An 18576-nucleotide genomic window follows, 5' to 3' on the forward strand; every position below is an offset into this window, starting at 1 on the left:
GAGCTGCTCCCGTTGACTCGCCTGTGACGGTTTTGTGGCCGGAAAGCCTTGTCAGTACCTTATCAGATGGGACGGTCACCAGCTGGTGTCCACCCTGCCACACTGCCAGCCCAGCCGCATTTGAATAGGTGACTTGTGCTAAATCTCTGCTGCAAGTGTGTTTGCCTCCCTTATAAAGGCTCCTGCTTTATGACGGGGATTTTCATCCCCATAGCTCAGGGCAAAATGCTGCTTTGTCCCAAGGGCCAGAACCTCATTGGATGTCCCCTGAGCCCTCTCCTGCCCAGTGCCACGATCCAGTAGACCCTAGACGTTCCTGCACAGCTTTGTTAGTTGTGGGAGGGATGTGTTGTGGCAGATCTGTACTGTCCCTCTTCATGTAGAGGGACATATTTAACTGATTATCTCTTGGTTTATTTTTTTCCCCAAAATGAAGCAAAATGGATGTGTTTCTCCCTTTCCTGAGTGTCCAAACTGCAGAAAGAAATAACCCAGGACCTCCATCCTGCAGGCAGGAGGGTGCCTGCTCAGTGCTGTGCCGGGGCTGGCAGAGGTGTGTTGTGCTCAGTAACAAGCACCTCCAGGCCGCAGCTGGGGAAACAAAGATGGTTTCATGCACAAGATCCATGAGCTGGCACAGGCGTGCAAGGGAGTCTGCTCTTCCCCACGTGCTGTTCCCCAACAGAGCTGGACCTGCATCCATCCCAGCCTCTCGGCACGGCAGTCCACTGGGTTCCTTGAGTGTATCCCGGGGTGGCCAAGGGCAGGGTTGCTCTGCCAAAGTATTATTCCTTATAGCTGTGGTTTGGTCCAGCAGGATTTGGAAACTGGCAGGTGGGTGTGGAGGGCGGCCTCGGTGGCAGGACTCCGCACCGCAGCCACTACCAGACCGCTGTGAGAGCAGCGGCTGAGTGAGGTGGGTGCCACGTTCATTTGTGTGCGATTTAGCCGTGTGGCAAAGTCTGCTAGTGTTAATGCATACGATCAGTATGATCCCGTTCTATCTCCACTTGCAGAGGTGTGGGTATTGGGTATTCCCGGGGTGATCCATGCCCTGAACACTAAATCACCGTGGTTGGTGCTGTGCAGCTGCTGCTCACTCCAGGGGCCTTTCTTCCTCCAGCAGTGTCAGGTGCCTTGCCAGGCTCGGGTGGTGTGAAACCGTGTCTGAACCAGGTAATAATGTTCATGACTCATCAGATGCATCCCTGCACTCTGGAAATGGCTGGGCAATTAGTGCCAAGTGCTGAAGGGGTGTGGGGGTTCATGGAGGAGTTTGTGGCTGCTAAAATATACATGCGTTCCTTCTGGGAAGGAACACACCCTGCTTCCTGGCTGCCGTTGCCTGCAGTCCACCCTGCAAAAAGGTTTGCGTGTGTTCCTGCAAACCGGGGACTGGGCTCTTCCAGCGGCAGCCACGTCTCAGCGCCGGCATGGTGGTGCCTGTGGGGCAGCACTGCTCTGCCTCACGCGTAGCAGGCACGTCTGTGTGGCACTTTGCAAGAGGGAGCTTGCAATGAGGGTCTCTGCGCAGTATGGTGGGGTTTGCATCCAGGAGCATCGGTGTCAGACAGCGGTGACCCCTGCCTGCACTCAGGCAGGGAAAGGCAGGCAATGCGAGAGCCTGTCTGTCAGCTTCCTGCTCTGCCTGCTGAATTACAGTGCTCTGCTAGGATGGAAACATCGGGATCCCGATTCCTACACCATGCACAAGCTGCGGAGAGGCAGCATGCTCGCTGGGCTCCTGCCAGAGCCAGAGGCGATAGGAAAAGGCCTTTCTCCCCACGCCCTGTCACTGGCCATTTCACGCTTTGGCTGATCCCCCCTGTTTTTCTCCCATCGCAGGCATCCCAACTCTCATCGTCCTGGACTCCAAGGGAGACGTGATCACGCGGCAGGGGCGAGTGGAGGTGCTGAATGATGTCGAATGCCGCGAGTTCCCGTGGCACCCCAAGCCTGTGCTGGAGCTGACAGACTCCAATGCTGTGCAGCTGAATGAGGGCCCCTGCCTCGTTCTCTTTGTAGGTATGGAGCATCACTGCTTTCAAAGCAGAGCCTGTGCTTGGGAAGGGGGCTGGGCTACCTGCCAGCTCAGCTAGAGCTGGCCACGGGGCTGAGAACCTGCCTCTGATGGTGACAGTGTCTGTGGAAAGGGACATCAACCCGTTTCCATCACGGAGAGCAGTGCTACATGCTCACGTGTTCGGAGAGGCTATGAGGAGAGAGAGTTCCCCGTGGAGTCCCCTCAAGGGATTCAAGGGGGCTGACAGACTTGGAGCCTTGCCCATACCAGAGAAATGGGCTGCTGCAGCTTGCAGGGGTTTGCCAGAGCCTGTCCGTGCCCATGGGTCTCCTGCAGCACCCACCCAGCGACCTGAGGGATGCAATGGAGTAGCGATTTGCAGTGGAGAGAAGCTGTCATATCAAAGATGCTTTAGTGGCGGCTGTGGAAAGGAATGCTAATTAGGTGTTGGGGCGTGTGACAAATACACTGTCACAGCCAGTGGTGGTGGAGATGGGAAAAACCTTTCTGGAGCAGGGACTTCAGGCACATGTGATGTTCCGGAGGAGGCAGAGGAAGCGTCTCTGGGAGGGATTACAGCTCTGTGCTGGAAACTACAGCTCAGGGCTTGAATCCGTGGGCTGAGCGGGGCCGTGACAGTCAGAGGAGCCTCTTTTGTGCTCTGCTGGTCCTTGGGTATTCTGCCTGTGGGGCACTGGCTGCAGGACAGGGCAGGCTTTTACCCAAAGTTCCTGTCCCTCTTCCACTGCTAACCCACATGTGAAGCTCTGCTGCAGTTGGAAACAGCCCTAGAGCTCATCTGAAGCACAGCTGGCTCATTCCTCATCGCTCCTCTGCCAGTGACAGACAGTTAAATCAGGCGAGGGCCATGGCCGGGATGAGCTGTGCTGCAGGCTGAGCCCCAGCAGGGCTGGGGAGGAGGGTGGAGGGGTGCATACAGCATCCTGGGGAGCGAGCTGAGGGGTCCTGGGCTCTCCAGGGGAGCGTGGCTGTCCCTTGAGCGCTCTGTGGAGCTGCGGTGGGGGTTTGCTGAAGAAGCCCGCCTTGTCCCGAGCCTGCCGGTGTTGTGTGAGGGGCCTGGCCCAGGGCAGGGCTCGTGTCCCGCTTCCTCACATGCCCTTTGTGAGCAGCACACCCTTCTCTGCAGCGCTGATAACATGGCTCTCACTCTTTCCCTTCTTCCCTTTCAGATTTCCTTTTGACCCTGATTATTTATTCAGCATAGCCCAGCAGGGGATGTGAGCACAGAGCCAAAAATACTCTCTTCGTGTGGGGAGGACCGGCTGGCCACGCTGAGCGTGATTGATTGGGGCTGGCGCTACAGGCCTCTGGAAAGAATTATTTTTATCTTGCTCTGAGCAAAGTTTTTCTATCACCTTGCTGCAAACAGTGTTCTCCGGCTGGCGGCTGAGGCTCTCGCTTGTTGCTGAGGGGATGTGCAGCCTCGCTGAAACCTGCCAGCGATGTGCTGGGGTGGAGATGAAGCTGGTGCTGCACCGAGGCAGGAGCTGGGGACGGGGGCTCCTGGTCAGCTCACATCCTGCTGGGAGACCCCCTCCAGCAGACCAGTGCCTGCGCCATGCAGGCAGCAGCACCCCCAAGAGAAGGCAGCTACAGAAGAAAGCAGCCTTAGCAAGAGCTGGTTGTGAATAAATCCCAACCGCTCTACATCCGCCCCTGGAGAGTTTAGGGCTAGGTTAGCCAGAGTGTGCAGGGCTGCCTGGAGTACTGCCAGCAGCGGTTGTTTGTAGAAGAATCAATCCCTGCAGACACCCCACAAATCTACGTATTTATCACTGTCATGCACGCAGCACAGACCCCAAAATGCAGCATGCAGTGTCTCTGGCATCCCCTGCTTTGGTTGAAGAAGCCAGAGAGGAGGGCAGGGAAATGTGGAGCGAGGGCAGAGAGCGCTTTGGGTTTGCCTGTCCCAGCCTGGGGCTGGACTGGTCATGCTGGGTGGTTACATCAGAGACCACGAGAGCTGCAGGAGCTGCATGCAACCTGGAGACCAGGGCCTTCTCTTCTGCCTTCTTACTTTTTTTTTTTTTTTAATGTTAAAAGTTGTCCCCGAATTGAAATCATTTCATCTCGATGCTGCTCAAGGACGCAGTCTCTCCTCTTTCCAGCTCAGTATTTGAACTTCAGTGGTGGCTGGCGTTTGATTGATGTTGCCATCTCTTTCTACTCTACCTCTGTCAAATCAAAGCTGCCTTCACAGTGCTGCTGCTGTGGAGACTCGAGCAGAAAAGCTGCTGAGCAGCCGTCCCAAGGCGGAGGGATGGTGGGTGGCGGGCAGGGGTGGCAGGCAGCCTCAGATCAGTGCGCTCGTTTGGTCTTCAAAACATGCCGACACTTCTCAAACTGCAAAGCGGCTTTTTTGCGCCTGTTTGTCCCTGCGCTTCAGCAACAGCACCAGGGAGTCAGCAGTGAAGTATTTGGGGAGCAGGAGCTGCTCTTCTGTTACGTGTTTCCCTGTCTCACATGAAAAGCACATTTCAGCTGCTCCCTAATTGCTACAGAGCTGTGCGGCTTTGAAGTTTGCGCTGCGCATCCGGGCTCCGGTTTCCTGCGTGGTGGTGCTGTGGGATAGAGCTACCAGCACCCAGCCACTTTCCATCTGTTTGATCCTAACCTCCTTTTTGCCTTGCCTCTTTTGTTTTGTCTCCCCACCTCTGTGCCCTGCAGATTCAGAGGATGACGGAGAGTCGGAGGCAGCGAAACAACTGATTCAGCCCATCGCTGAAAAAATCATCGCCAAGTACAAAGCCAAAGAGGAGGAGGCACCGTTGCTCTTCTTCGTGGCGGGCGAGGTAAGCGGGAAGAGAGCGCAGGGCTGCATCCTGCTGTGTCTTTGTACGAGGACTGAGCTGGGTTGGCTACCGCTGTTACCATTATTCAGGTGGGTAAACTGAGGCACAGAGCTACTGCAGCTAGTCAGGGACCCTGGAGCAAAACCAGACCTGGGTTCTGGCTCAGTCCCCTGCTCTTGTTGCTGGATATTACTTCTGGCAAAGGGGTCCCAGCCACGTTTGCTCAGAGGTGGAAAAGCCTGATGGCAGGTGAGGGAGCTGCTGGGGACGGGCAGAGCGGGGCTGGAGGAGGTGGGAGGGAGCGGGAGCCGCCACACTGGGGCTGCCAGCCCCACGCTGCACTGCCCGCTGCCCCCTTGAACCCTGAGGCTCTGCAGGCAGGAAAGCTGGCTGGGCAGAGGGAGAGGAGCCAGGGTTTGGCTTTCAGCCTGGTCCAGCTGGCGCTGCTGTCCTTGCTGAAGTGCTGCTGCCTGCCTTCCCACGCCAGGAGGAGGGCAGGGACCAGAGCTCCAGCCTCTTCCCTAAGAGGTACATGCAGGAGGCAGCCCTGATCCTGCTGGCTGGGCCTGTTTCTGTGCTGTGCGGGTGATGCCGGACAAAACCACCCCTGGGAAGTGGGCAGGGGCCGCTCGGGGAGCAGCAGGGCAACATGGGGCTTTGCTCCAGCTGCTGGCCGCAGCACCAGCGTCCCAGCTCCACTCTGCCCTGCCCTGGGGCTCGGCTGGGCACGTCATGCTGTGAAACGAGGGCTGTCTCCTGAGCTGGCCACACTGTTGGTGACTGGGCTGGTATTTGGGCATGTGCAGGCTGCAGTGCTTAGAGCCAGGGATCTGCTGGAGAAAATGGGAAATGCAGAAATGGGACTTCTGGCCTCCCTTTCCCCCATGCAGCCACTTTGCCCTGCTGCAGGCTTGCAAACGAGGGAGGGTTTTGTGTAAGGGTCAAAAAAGCTCCCGCCCCTCCCCAGGCCTGCAGTTCCCCTCCCGAGGTGCTGCTCAGGGCCTGGGCAGGTGGCAGCCGCTGTGCGGCCGTGCGCCTGCTCCGTCCCTCCACGCTCACGTCACAGCCGCAGCGTGCCGTGAGCGGGGCCCTCCGGAGCCGCCCTGCGCACAAAAGGGTCCCCACTGCCGCACCCTGGCCCCCTCTGCCAGGCGAGTCCCTGTCACCACCTCCCACGGCCCCGTTGGCCCCCTCCGGGCAGGCGCTCCCGTTCCCACTGCCATAACGGGTCTCCAAGCATCCCAGCTCAGCCCCGTGCCCCTGAATAAGCCCCTTGTTGGAAAGGCTATTTTGGGAGGGTCCAGGACCTGCCCCCCTCCCCCAGAGCCTGCAAAGCATTTTCCTCCCTCTCGCTGGCTGTAGCTGAAACATTGCTGCTATTCATCCAGTTCCCGACGTCCCTGCGGCAGCCGGGCCGAAGAATGGGGAGCGTCCGGCACGTCCCATTCATCTGTCACCTCAATAGCTGGGAGCGCTGGCCCTGGGTCTCTGCTGGCCCCCATGCACAAAGCAACCCGGCCACGGCCGGAGCAGGCGCCTCCCATTCCTTTCCCAGTGCCGTCTGGGCCGGTTTTGCATTTATTAAAAACAATTTTTGGTCCCTTTGTGGCAATCCGATAAAGGACGAAGCGTCCCGACACCTTGGCTGGGAGGTAGGAAGGGTAGGGGGTGGCCGAGCACCCCAGCCCCGCTCGCCCTTCCCCGCCACGTGGTCCGGCTGCGCCAGAAACCCCTGCAATGGAAGGGGAGGCGCGACAGGAGTTACCCTGCCGGCTGCCGCCACGTGCTGCAGAGCCACCAGCCGCTCACCAGATTGATTGATTTCTACTACTGCCCTTGGAAAGGGGCTCGGAGCAACGCCCCGTTTCGGCTGCTGCACGTTGCGGGCTTGGCTGGGAGCAGGGGATGAATCGCCCCAGTGCCGGCTTCTGCATTGCACAGCCTTGGCAGAGACAAATTCTTTCCTTTGCCTTAGAGCTGTGCTGTGCCTGGCTGAAGGGAGGGCAGCCTGCTCCCGCTGCAAGCAGCCTGCTGCTAGAGAGCCCTGTGGCTTTTGCATGTGCCCTCAGATGCTTGGACATGCCGGTGGGGTCTTGGCGTTGGCTCAAAAGCACGGGTCTTCGTCCTATTCCTGTTTTGGACCTGGTTTGCTCCGGGTGTGCCCCTGGGTCCCTTCAGCATCCACCCCTGGTGAGCGGTGAGGCCGTGGCTGTGCTGGTAGAGAACTGGCGACCCCCTGCATTGCCCCCAACTCCTGCCCTAGAGACTCCAGGGTGGCAGGTCTGGGGGTGCTGGGAGCTGTGCCCTGTGCGGAAAGGGTTGGAGGAGTGTGTGGTCCCATCCCAGCCTGGGATAAATCAGTCCAGTTTGATTTTGACACAAACCACAGGCAGAGCAGGCGGCAAGGCAGGTGCTGCCTGCTGCGCTTATGGTCCTGCAATGCTGGTGCAAGGCCCACGCGCTCAGGAGGTATTTGTGGGCTGGACCACAGTGTGGAAGCAGAAAACTGTCCCTGCTTGTCCTGGCTCTGCTGATGACTCCTCTCTCCCTCTCATTTTGGCCTTCAGGATGACATGACCGACTCCCTGCGGGATTACACCAACCTGCCCGAGGCTGCGCCCTTGCTTACCATCCTGGACATGTCGGCCCGGGCCAAGTATGTGATGGATGTGGAGGAGATCACACCTGAGATCGTGGAAGCCTTTGTCAGCGACTTTCTAGCAGACAAGCTAAAACCTGAGCCCATCTAAGGGAGCTTCTGCACCAACAGACGTTATTTAAAACTAGGTCTCTCTTCCGCCGCTCGTGGATTCTCCAGCGTGTCTTCACGCCCGACCCAGTATCCAACCTTCTTGTGGTGCCTTGTTTTACGCAGTGAATCCTTCTCCTAAGCAAACTCCTTGAGATGCACTTTCAGCAGGGAGTCGTTGGCGTTTGGAGACTTCGCTTGTGCTTCATGGTGATATATTCTCTAATAACCAGGCCAGAACTGTTACCGTATTGTTATTTTATACACGGCACTAGCTAGCAGGCAAATCTTTTTGCATGGTGTTCTTCCCAACGTATGCATCAGGCAGTGGATGGGGTTCTTGGGGCTATTTTCTTCTCCTTCTCCCCCTTTTTTCCTTTCCTACCACCCCTGCTGACTAAATGACTTTAAGGAAGCAATAAGGAAACTGTCCCATTTGCCCCATGCCTATCCTCCTTTCCCACCGGAGTACCAGTGCCCTGACGAGGCCGAGACAAAGTCTTAACTGCTGACAACCTCTGAAAGATCACGGTGCAGCCGAGCTCTTCCTCCTGGGGGTGAGACCTTTCCGGGTGGGTTTCCCACCTCCCACCCCAAGCACCGACAGCCTTAGGTGGCGCTGGCTGTGTGTTTCGGGGGGTCACCTGCCTGCGATGGGTGGGTATTCCCTCCCTCCCTCTCTGAGCCAGGAGGAGGACCACCACCGGGCTGCCCTCTCGTCTCTCCCTTGTGCTCTCCCCATCCCTTCTTGCCCCTCTCTCTGGTATGAATTGTCCTCTCCCCTCTATGTTAGTTGGTTGAGCTGTTTTTCGTAGGTGTGTCCCAAACCCAGCGTTAATGGTGCTGTTCTTTAAAAGATAACCAAAAAAACCCAACAAAAAAAAATCCCTCCCTAACCCAAGCAGCACAGCCGAGCCCCCGAAAAGTGACATTGTAAAAACTGTACATGGTGATTGGAACTTTGTAATAAAACTGTTATAATAACCTCGTCCCCAGAGGTGCCGATTGCCGCGTCCCGCCGTTGGGGTGAGGGAGCCTGCGCGGGACCCCAGTCAGACCCCCTGGGTAGGTGTCAGTGCCGGCAGCTCCCAGTGCTGCGGTGGCTGAGCCGGGATCGTGTGTTCCCCCCTTGGGCTAGCGCAGCCCCTGCCTGTGCCTGGCTCGTCCTGTGGTCAGGTCGGGTTGGTGCCCAGCACAGCCCCTCTTCCCCAGGCAAGAAGGAGCCGTTTGGCAGCGGCTGCAATGGTTTCTGCCAGCGTCCCCGGGAGGGTGGCATCCCGGAGGCGTGCGCTAATAGTGGGTGTTGTGGAAGCCGCTGCTTTTTTTCCCTTTCAGCTCGATAGTCAGCGATGGTGGGATTATGGTCTCACCCCTTCTATCGCTGCTGCAGCAACCTACCCTGGTAGGAGCTGCAAAAAGCCGACAGCTCACTAAGGCAGAAACAGTATGTTTCGGAGTTTTTCACGTTCAATGGTGATTAACTGACTGGTGAGCTGTCAGAGGAGCAGCGGTGCTGCCCGGCTCGCAGGTCCCTGCGCCGGGGAGGGCAGGAGCAGCTGGAGGGGGCTGCGTGTGGCTGGGCCAGGGGTAGGAGCTGGCCCAAGCGTGATGGCAACCGCACAGCAGGGTTGGGAGCCACAGCTTGCTGCACCTCCCTGGGCATAGGGCTGCGAGCAACCTACCCTGAATTAACCCTAAATTAACTCATATCCCCTTGACATGGAGATTTTTGAGGAAATAACCCTTTCCAGTGAGCTACCCTCCACCACAGGGTTAGGGGCTCCTGCAGTGAGCTACATGGGTCTGGACTTAAGCTGGTGGAAGAGGCTGAGCAGCAGTGTCGCCTCCAGCGCACGCTCCCTGTGTTCAGCAGGTGCCTGCTGGTTTGGGGGCAATCCCGATGGGTTTGTGGTTTCAAAGACCGCAGGGTCTGTAGCATTTGGTCATGCAGCAGCGGCTGATGTGAGAGAGGGAGAACCCGTATTCCCCTCCAGACGTTGTGGTTCGGGCTCCCAGCGAGGCCATGAGCTCAGCACTGCCATAGCTGCCTAGTAGGAACTGGAGCAAGGCATCAATTTTCTGCCTGAGAATTGGGTCGTTTGGGGTCAATTTGATGAGACCAGAGCTGGAACTGGGCTCTGGAGATGGAATTGCTCGGCTGGAGCAGTTTCAGGCTGGAGGCAACGCCCCTGTCTGACAACATACCACACACCCAGCCTGGGCAGTGCTGCATGCCACTCGGATATGAGGGCTCAGGCATGGAAGGAGCTGAATCTCCATCTCTGGGTATTTCTCGAGCAGACAATATAACAGATTTCAACGTGGTAACAGGAAACCAGAGCCAGCAGAGCGGGCTGGTGGTAAGTAGCTGGTTGTGCAACTGCCAGCCAGCACAGAGGAGGTGTTTTTAAATGCACAGCAAGCCGGGTGGCAGCCAGCGCTGTCGCAGAAGCCATCCATCAACGCGCAGCTGCCAGCAATGCCGAGAGCCTTGTGCAGCCTGGGTGGGAGCCTCCAGCGTGACCAGGGCTGTGTGGCATGTCCCAGATCCAGAGGTGGGTTGCTACAGGTAGAGCTGTTGCCCTTGGGGAGGCATAGACAGGCCCCGGGGTCTCCTTCCCTGGGGCCCAGCGCCCATTCCCCTCCGAGGGACGGCCACAGCGGGCGGCAGCACTGACAGCTCCTTTTCCATCCTTCCCCTCCCTCATTCATAATTCATCCGTGCTGAGGCCCAGCTGCCGGAGCGAGTGGTGCCCAGGCGGCTGTGCGGGGACAGACCCCACCATCTCCCGGCAGCGGCACGGTTGCGAGTGCTGGAAGTCGGACACCCCACACCGCAACCAGCCCCAGGGCCAGCCTGGCATGCAGCTGGCACCCGCGGCAAGGTTTGGTGTGCTGCTCTCATTGCTTGTTAGAGCACGGGGTTTGGGTAAGCACAGGCAGGACCCATTCAGGTGGCCGCCATTTGGCCTTTCTGTCCCCAAAAACCACTAGCAACAGCCAGGCTGCACAGCCCGGAGCTGTGAGAGGAAGGACACACGCCGTCAGCAGCATCCTGGCCGGACCAGCACAAACGCTGCCGCAGCAGCTGCGCCCTGACCCCGCAGTGAGGGATCTGAGGCCTCCCCAGATCTGCTGGGTGAGAGAGTGAGAAAAGCCGGGCAGCAGGGAGCTGGCTGCCGGCAAGGCGACGGCTCCCACCCGCCGGCCTTTCCCTTCTCACTAGCATCACCGTGTGGCCGGAGCGCCCGCAGGCTTGCCTGGGAGTCACACACTCACCCAGGCACAGCTCCAACACTGCCAGACTGTTTAATACTCATTTACTGCAAACCAAACAGCCTGAGCCGCTCTTTTATTAACTCTACAGCGTGCCAGAGGGAAGAGATGCTTCTTCAGCACCCAAACCTCAGCCGTTTAGCCCACTACAGGGAACTTCTGCCTTTCGTCTTCTTGCTTGTGCCTCCGCAGCAACTGTCTCTTCCCCTCAAACAGCACAATGCCAGCAGCGATAGCGGAATTCAAGCTGTCCACACCTGGCACCACAGGAACGACCAGTCTCTTCCCCCCCGTGCTGGCTGCAAGGTGAAGCGCGTCTGGACTCAGACCATGGGACTCCCCGCCGATCACCACTGCCACTGGAGTCTGCGTCCAGTTCTCATAGTAATACTGCGCAGCCAACTCTGGGACACAGACATCCGCTGCTTCCTCCTCATCCTCGGGCTCAGGAGCAGCCTTGGGTTTGGATTTTACAGGAGCCTTCAGGTTGCCAGGAGCAGAGCCAGCCCTGCCAGCTCCCCTTGGCACGGACGTGGTCTCAGCCCGAGCACCTGGCTCTTTGTTGTCGGCCACGCAGACCTGGATGCCGGCAGGAAGGTTGCTGGGAACAGATTCCCAGTCCAGGTTAGCGACAATAGGCAGACGGAAGTGAGCCCCCATGCCTGCACGGAGCACCTTTGGCTCCCATGGATCCACACAGCCTGAGACAGAAGGGAGGAAAACAGCGACAGTGCAGCAGCTCTGAGAAAGACGGATTCAGTAGCTGCTGCCCACAGCAGTGTGCCAGGCACTGCTTAAGAACTCTCGAGAACAACATCTTCAAGCACCTCTTATTCCCTGCCTTACCCCCAAATTACTCAAACTAAACTTTTTTTTCCCAGGAAAAGGCCCTTACCTTTGGTGAGCAGCACTTTCTCACAGCCTGCTCCTGCTGCAGATCTCAGAATAGTCCCCAGGTTTCCCGGATCTCGGATATTGTCACAGATGAGAAGCAGTGGCAAGGAGCTGGTTAGCTGAGCAGCAGGGTAAGACATCTTAGCATGGTCAGGCTTGGAAAAGATCCCTGAGGAGACAAAAGTGCTGACAGGCTTCTGACTACCACACCCCAAGGAGAGGGCTGTCTCCCGTGCAGTTGGCCCAAATTTCACTAAAGAGGTGCTGGAGGAAGCATTAGGAAAAGCACTGCTGAAGAGAAGCTTGAGAAGAGTTTGTCACTTGACAAGGAGAACTACTTCCCAGCAGAGCTAGAGCAATGTGCTATTAAAAACGAGCGTTAGCACCTTCAGTGCACTCTAGGAGCCACTTTCACAGTTACCACAGCAGGCCAAATAAATGGGAATTCTCTCAAATTATGCCACTCTTGACACACTGCCAGAATGTCTAGGGGAAGGTTATGAAGAGAGAGTCATTATTCACTTACTAAGTGTGAAATAAGTTTCTCTTTGAGCAGCGCTGTGACTGTTTCCAAGGCACTTACCTATAAGCCCCTGAGGAGTTACGACGTCAGACCAGGTCTTAATGTCTTCAAATTTCACCTTAACTAAGTTGGCTCGTTTTAGCTCTGCCTCGGGCAGCTCCTTCAGGTGCCCCACGGTGCTGAAGAAGAGAGTCTGCAGCACAGCTCCTGCCTCCAGGGCATCCTTGATCAGCCTGTGACCCTCCAGCAGAACCTTCCCGTGGTGATCCCGAAACTTCTTCGACTTGGCGATAGTCACCACTTTTCTGCGGAGAAGTTAATGGGAGAAAACGGCCGTGACGCTACCACCACCTTCAGTCTGACGTTTGCTGGAGAATTTCACTCAGAAGTCGTGTTCCCCCCGCCATCCCTGCTATCTTTAGACCGGCTGTAACGGGCGTGGCCGTGCCAGTCTCTACCCCAAACCCCCGAGGGTCGGAATTTGCCTCAAATTCTGCAGATTCGGGGGGGGGAGGCCCTCAGAGCGGGGCGTCCCCCCAGCCCCGAGCTCGGTGGACCCCAACTTCCACACACACACCCCGGGTGATGCCCGCGGGCCGAGCCTCACCCCAGCCTCCTGTCACCGGGCGCCGCCTTCTCGTACCACAGCCCCGGCCCGGCCGAGCTCCGCTCCACCGCTGGCGGCGGCGGCGGAGGAGGAGGAGGAGGAGGAGGGGGCCGCTCCCGGGGTGTCTGCTGCTCCCCGGCCGCCGCGCCCCGCTCCTTCCGCGGCGGCAGCACCCGCACCGGGCTCCGCCGCAGCGCCCGCACCCCTCGCCGCCCCACCGCTTCCCCCGGCCCGCCGGGCTTCAACAACGAACGAGCCCAACCCCTCGCCCATCTCCCCGCCGCCGCCATTTTGCGGTGTCACCGCCGAGGCGCCGGGCGCGCCGCGTGACGTCGGCGCTCCGCCATGGCGGCTCGGCGGGCGCTGCACTTCGTCTTCAAAGTGGGCGACCGCGGCCGGACCGCCCGCTTCTACCGCGACCTGCTGGGCATGAGGGTGAGCGGCGGGAAGGGAAGGGGGGGAAGATGGCGGGGGGGGACGGCGGGAGGCGGGGGTTGTCGCCCACCTCAGCCGCGGGGCTGAGGGAGAACGGGGGCTTCTCCGCTGGGCCGCTTCCCCCCGGCCTCCCTCGTCGGCGGGTCTCTAAGGCGGGGTGATGACGGCTGAGGTGACGAGAGGGGTACGCGCCGTCTGGGTGCTGACCTCATTCTCGCCCCATTCCTAAGGTGCTGAGGCATGAGGAGTTCGAGGAGGGCTGCAAGGCCAGCTGCAACGGGTGAGTGGTGTCCCTGGGGCCTGCCCGGGCCTTCGTGTCTCATAAATCTGCCGCTGTTTTAGAGATAAAACATGTTTTTTTTAATTTTTTTTTTAAAGTAATTCCCGTGGAATCAACAGCGCCCCTTTTTGTGTAGGTATGGCGTTGACATTGAAGCGCGAGCGTTGCCGTATTACACCTGTAGACTGATACTGAACTTCGTAAAATTCTTTCTAAACTTTCCTGGAATTACAGTCAGTTACACTGGCTTTTTTGCAGACATGGGGCTGGCTGGGGTCTTGAGTTAAAAATCCCTCTTGGTAGCCCCAAAGGCTTTTGTCTTTCTTCACGAATGAAAGAAATCTTACAATCTAGTGCCCAACCGCTTTTCCTACTCTGCAATAAGGAAGTGCTCATATAATTCCAGCTAAAGAGCAGCTTGTGCTCTTAACATGCGAGCTGTTAAGAAGGAGGCAGAATTGCTTTCTGTCGTGTAGTCGTGAATGACAGCCCGAGGTCAAAACTACTGACCAAGGGGACGCCGGTCTGCTGTGTGCTGAGCTGCGATGAGAATTCTCTACAGATATCAGCTCCTACGTGGTGGGAGGTTACTGGATTACCTGTGCCGTTTGTTTACTCTAGAAATGCAATTCTTCCTTGAAACGCTAATACTTGCAGTCGTTCATGTTTATTTCTAATACTCACGACAACTAAATCTGGATGTTCCAGCCCTTATGATGGCAAATGGAGCAAAACGATGGTGGGCTACGGGCCAGAAGACAATCACTTTGTTGCAGAATTGACTTACAATTATGGTATTGGAGAATATCGCCTGGGCAATGACTTTCTGGTAAGTACCACACTTAGCAGCAAAATCTTTCTTCTTAAGATAAGCTTTTTTATTTTTATGAAGAGGATATAGCTTGTACCAGTTGCTTTTTTACGCTGTTTGGTTCATTAAACACTTTTTATTCTTGCTTTTGTAGTTGTTTCCAAGTTGGAAGAGCAGGAACTAGTGCTCACTTAAGATCCAGGAAATGCTTCCTTGAGCAACTTCCAACTCAGTTGCTGTGTGTTTAGGACAGCTTTTATTTGCTGGCAGATCTAATGTGGAATGGTTAGCTAAGAAGGATCTTGCTGTAGGAAAACGCTCTTTTATTTGTTACTACTTATTTCTTTGTTATTTATTAGCTGACAGCCAATGAAGATCTCTCGTTTCATCTATGAATACATGTAATGTGTTTGCTTGTTGTTTCCCCTGAGCTAATATTCTTCCCCTGGTTTGCGGGGTGTCAGGGAAGAGCCGCTTGGAGCCACAGATGTCTGCCTAACCTGATAGAACAGTTAGGAACTTGGTTTTCTGCTTCTGTACAATGCATTGAATCAGAGTTTTAAATTCTTTTTGCTTTTCGTTTCCCTTTGTTGTGAAAGAAGGGTAGATTAATGCATTCCAAATATATGCGGGATGCGCAGTAAGACTAAGCTTATTTTATAGGAGCAAGGTACCTGGTTCTCAGGAGATCAATGGTCCATCTGCTACAAAAAGTAATCTCATTTGTTTCTGGTCATTTGTAGAGGCAGACTCTTGAAAGGTAGGAATTACACACCATCCACCTTGTGAATTTTGTGCATGTCTGTTCTGTTCTCACTAGGGCTTAACACTTATGTCCAGCCAGGCTGTGAGCAATGCTAAGAAGATGGGGTGGCCCCTCAAAGAAGTCACAACTGGTATTTTTGAAGCTGAAGCCCCAGGGGGATACAAGTTCTACTTGGAAGACAAGGAACAGCTCAAGCAAGGTGAAACTTACACACTCGCTCTTACTGTTGTTCAAACCAGATCTATGAGTGGGATATTAGAATGGGCTGTGCATTTGTCTCTACAGCATTTTATGAGACAGAGCGTGGTTTTGTTCTTTCTTTGTTACTTTCCTTGTCAAGAATATACATGGTAGTTTTAAACTCAGATGTACTTGTAACTAATTTCAAATTATTGCAATCTTATAGATCCTGTGCTAAAGGTAACCTTGGGTGTCTCTGATCTGCAGAAGTCTGTTAACTACTGGTCTGATTTGCTTGGGATGAAAATATATGAGAAGGATGAGGAAAAACAAAGAGTTTTGCTAGGCTATGCGGATAACCAGGTTAGTCCTTAGAAAACTTTCTGGTTCTGGTCTTTTAAGAGTTGCATCTCATCATAGAAACCTCTCATTTCATGAGAACAAATCTTAAAGGGAAAAAACCCCTTTTAATTAAAGCAACTGTGCACTTAATTCTGTGCATGTTAATTAAAGCTTGCGTACACTTAACTGCATTTAAAAAAAAAAAAAAAAAGCTGTGGTTTGCTGTGGTAATTCTGGATTGTTGGGAAATACGCATATGGGTGATGTTGAAATCATCCACATCTGTGAAAAGCTGGAGCGCATGTAGCACTGGGAACAGCGTCCTGCAAGTCAGGCTTTCTTTTTTCCTCTTTCAGTGTAAGCTGGAGTTAAAGACGGTTGGAGGACCGGTGGATCACGGGACAGCGTTTGGGCGGATTGCTTTCTCCTGTGCAAAGGAAGAGGTAACGATCATGTTTCCCTTACCTCTTTCATTACCCAGAGCTGACTAGTGGGAAGTTAATTTCTAGTATTAGCAAAATATCTCAGATGTGAACAAAATAATACTGAGCAGATGCTTTGTTTGTATTTCTTGCAGTGGGAATGCAGTGGAGTTGTGGGTAATGGGGGAACTGTGGATGAGAATAGCCTGAATGCATCTGATCTTCATCTGAGTGGGGTTCATTTTTGTGTGTTTTCTGTTTAAGTTGCCAAACATTGAAGCACTGATGAAAAAGGAGAATCAGAAAATTTTAACACCTCTGGTTAGCTTGGACACACCTGGCAAAGCAACGGTGCAAGTGATTATTTTGGCTGATCCTGTGAGTAATATTGAAAATAGTGATTAAATTAAATTTAAATTTCTCTCTGCCGTTTATCTAACTTACCTGCTCTTAAACTTGGTTTAGGATGGCCATGAAATCTGTTTTGTGGGAGATGAAGCATTTAGAGATCTGTCCAAGGTGGACCCGAACGGTGACAAATTGTTAGATGATGTAAGTAATGCTGTCTGCACATTCATTTTCTTCCTGATTACAGATACCTGTAGAATCTAATTTTCGTTCCTTGTGGAGTTTTTCTGAGAACCAAATCGTACAGTCTTGCTAATAAAAACAAGTCAGTTTTTAAAGTTCACTTAGCGTCCCGGCTAGGGTTTTCCAGCCTTGCTCTTGGGGCAGCTGGGTGGTGGTGTGTCTTGCTGGACACATCAACAGCACTTTGGTGTAAGTTACTACAGAAAATGATTTGTGAGCTGCAGTAACATCAGTGCAGCTGGACATCCTCCCAAGGCAGAGGGGCTCTGGTATGGAGCATGAGCTGTGGGAAGGCTGTGTTTAAACTATGCTGTTTTGCCTTTGCGTTACCAGATCATCTATATATTTGCTGCAGCAGAGAACATTGGTTTTCAGTGTGTGTTTTCCTTAATAGTACGTAAAAAATAATTTATCCATCAGAACAGCTTTCCTCCAAATTAGAAAGTGTCCTTGTGAGCAGTCTGCGTTTGTGATGAGCATGAGCAGCCAGGCGTCTGGCGACTCGGCTGCTGTTCTGAACATGTTGACGCTTTTTTTTGTGCAGGCCATGGCAGCGGACAACAGTGACAAATGGTTTGCTGCACAGAAAATGAAGAAGGCTTCTGCGTAGCTGGAGAAAAGGACTGGACTGCTCGTTCGTGCCTTGGTTTTCATCTGAGCGAAATGCCAATTCTATGTAGTGTGTTGCATTACCCCTTCCAGTAAGAGGGTGCCGTAATGTTCTGTGCTGGTTGGTTTTTTTGATTTAAGCTTGTGTCTCTTACTGCTACTCTGTCCTTTCAAGCAAATAGCATGTTCTCCTTCAAAAAAATTAGGTTGTGCAGTAAGAGCGGGTTGAGCACGTGGCTTCAAAAACAGAGTCCAGCAGTTAAGAGGAAAACCTCACATTTCTGTCGTCTTGTTATACTTGAAAAAGAGGTTGCTAGATTCATTACATTATCTAATTCTCTACCTAATTGGCTTTAGCCGTCCTGGATTTGCAGCTTAGAGAAGAGAATTTCAAGTAGCTGTGGCTATGAGTATTGCAGGTAACCCACTTCGGTGATGAAGTGTCGGGCCAAAGGGAAGGGCTGCGTACGGAGAACTCGAGCAGGTCAGCTGTCGTAGTGCATTCCTGTTTATTGGGAACAGCGAAATTACCTTGCTAAAGCATGTGAATATTCTAGTCTGGAACAAACCCTATTTTCATTCCAAGATGTTTCCCCAGCTTTTCTCACTGGGGTCACGTTATTGATGTGGTGGTTTCCACCCCTTACCAAGGAGCCTTCCACATTCCAGGCGGGAGCCAGGGCCGTGCTTCAGGGTGTGTAGCAGCGCTGCTCTGTCTGCTGAGGTGCCGGGAGGCAGCTCGAAATAAGTGTATCACAGTTTTGCAATTGGCTTTTGATGAGAAATTGCCTTTAGAAGTAACAGCTCAGGGTTTATTCTGTTGGAATGAAGTCGCTCTGCTTTTGCTGGTGGAATGAGGGCTGGGAATACAGGGGGTAATTATCAACATTGTCCATGTCAGGCATGCTGCCTGGTTTGTAACCTTTCTTGATGAAAACCTTAAGTAAGTTTCACAGAGAAAAGGAGGAAAAATCAGCAGCGTTGGCAGTCGCGGAGGCACGTCGGCGCTTGTAGCGAATATTCTGAGTTTAGACAGGAAAAATTCCTTGCTGTGATCTTGTTGTTTGAGCTTTTCACTTCAAGTTCGGCGATGATTCGGAATCGCGTACCCATCGAGTTAAGAACGTCACGTGTAAACTGCGCCCCTGAAACCGGCGCTGCCTCTTGCCGGTGTCACCCTTACACGAATAAAAGTGATTCGGGAGGACGGTTTGAGTGCCTGCTTTCCCGCTACCCGGCACGGCTCCCCGCCGAA

The 18576-nt window shown here is 54.3% G+C and overlaps 3 protein-coding genes across 4 annotated transcripts in view; 2 read left to right on the forward strand and 1 right to left on the reverse strand.

The window, feature by feature from the left end:
• The window catches only part of NXN (nucleoredoxin), a 54447-nt gene extending 45878 nt beyond the window's left edge, over positions 1-8569 (forward strand). The window contains exons 6-8 of the mRNA XM_075032881.1: positions 1846-2025; positions 4712-4836; positions 7404-8569. Of these exons, the coding sequence (XP_074888982.1) occupies positions 1846-2025; positions 4712-4836; positions 7404-7586 (488 nt within the window). The 3' untranslated portion in view covers positions 7587-8569. The remainder of the gene's footprint in view (positions 1-1845; positions 2026-4711; positions 4837-7403) is intronic.
• Positions 8570-10881: 2312 nt separating this feature from the next.
• Positions 10882-13445, reverse strand: MRM3 (mitochondrial rRNA methyltransferase 3). 2 transcript variants are annotated; one of them, XM_075032883.1, is made up of 4 exons: positions 13391-13445; positions 12339-12583; positions 11757-11924; positions 10882-11562 (listed from the first exon to the last, which is right to left on the reverse strand). In XM_075032883.1, exons 3-4 carry the CDS (start codon positions 11893-11895, stop codon positions 11000-11002), a joined length of 702 nt encoding a protein of 233 aa, XP_074888984.1. In that variant the 5' UTR covers positions 11896-11924; positions 12339-12583; positions 13391-13445; the 3' UTR covers positions 10882-10999. The 2 variants fall into 2 exon arrangements, with proteins under 2 accessions (XP_074888984.1, XP_074888983.1); XM_075032882.1 differs by lacking the exon at positions 13391-13445 and adding an exon at positions 12886-13175.
• On the forward strand, positions 13202-18528 carry GLOD4 (glyoxalase domain containing 4). Its single transcript, XM_075032885.1, has 9 exons — positions 13202-13320; positions 13551-13600; positions 14309-14429; positions 15232-15376; positions 15584-15720; positions 16056-16142; positions 16386-16499; positions 16587-16673; positions 17257-18528. Exons 1-9 carry the CDS (start codon positions 13231-13233, stop codon positions 17320-17322), a joined length of 897 nt encoding a protein of 298 aa, XP_074888986.1. The 5' UTR covers positions 13202-13230; the 3' UTR covers positions 17323-18528.
• The last annotated feature ends 48 nt before the right edge of the window (positions 18529-18576 follow it).

This window comes from Buteo buteo, chromosome 7 (genome assembly GCF_964188355.1).
Source record: "Buteo buteo chromosome 7, bButBut1.hap1.1, whole genome shotgun sequence".
NCBI lineage: Eukaryota > Metazoa > Chordata > Aves > Accipitriformes > Accipitridae > Buteo > Buteo buteo.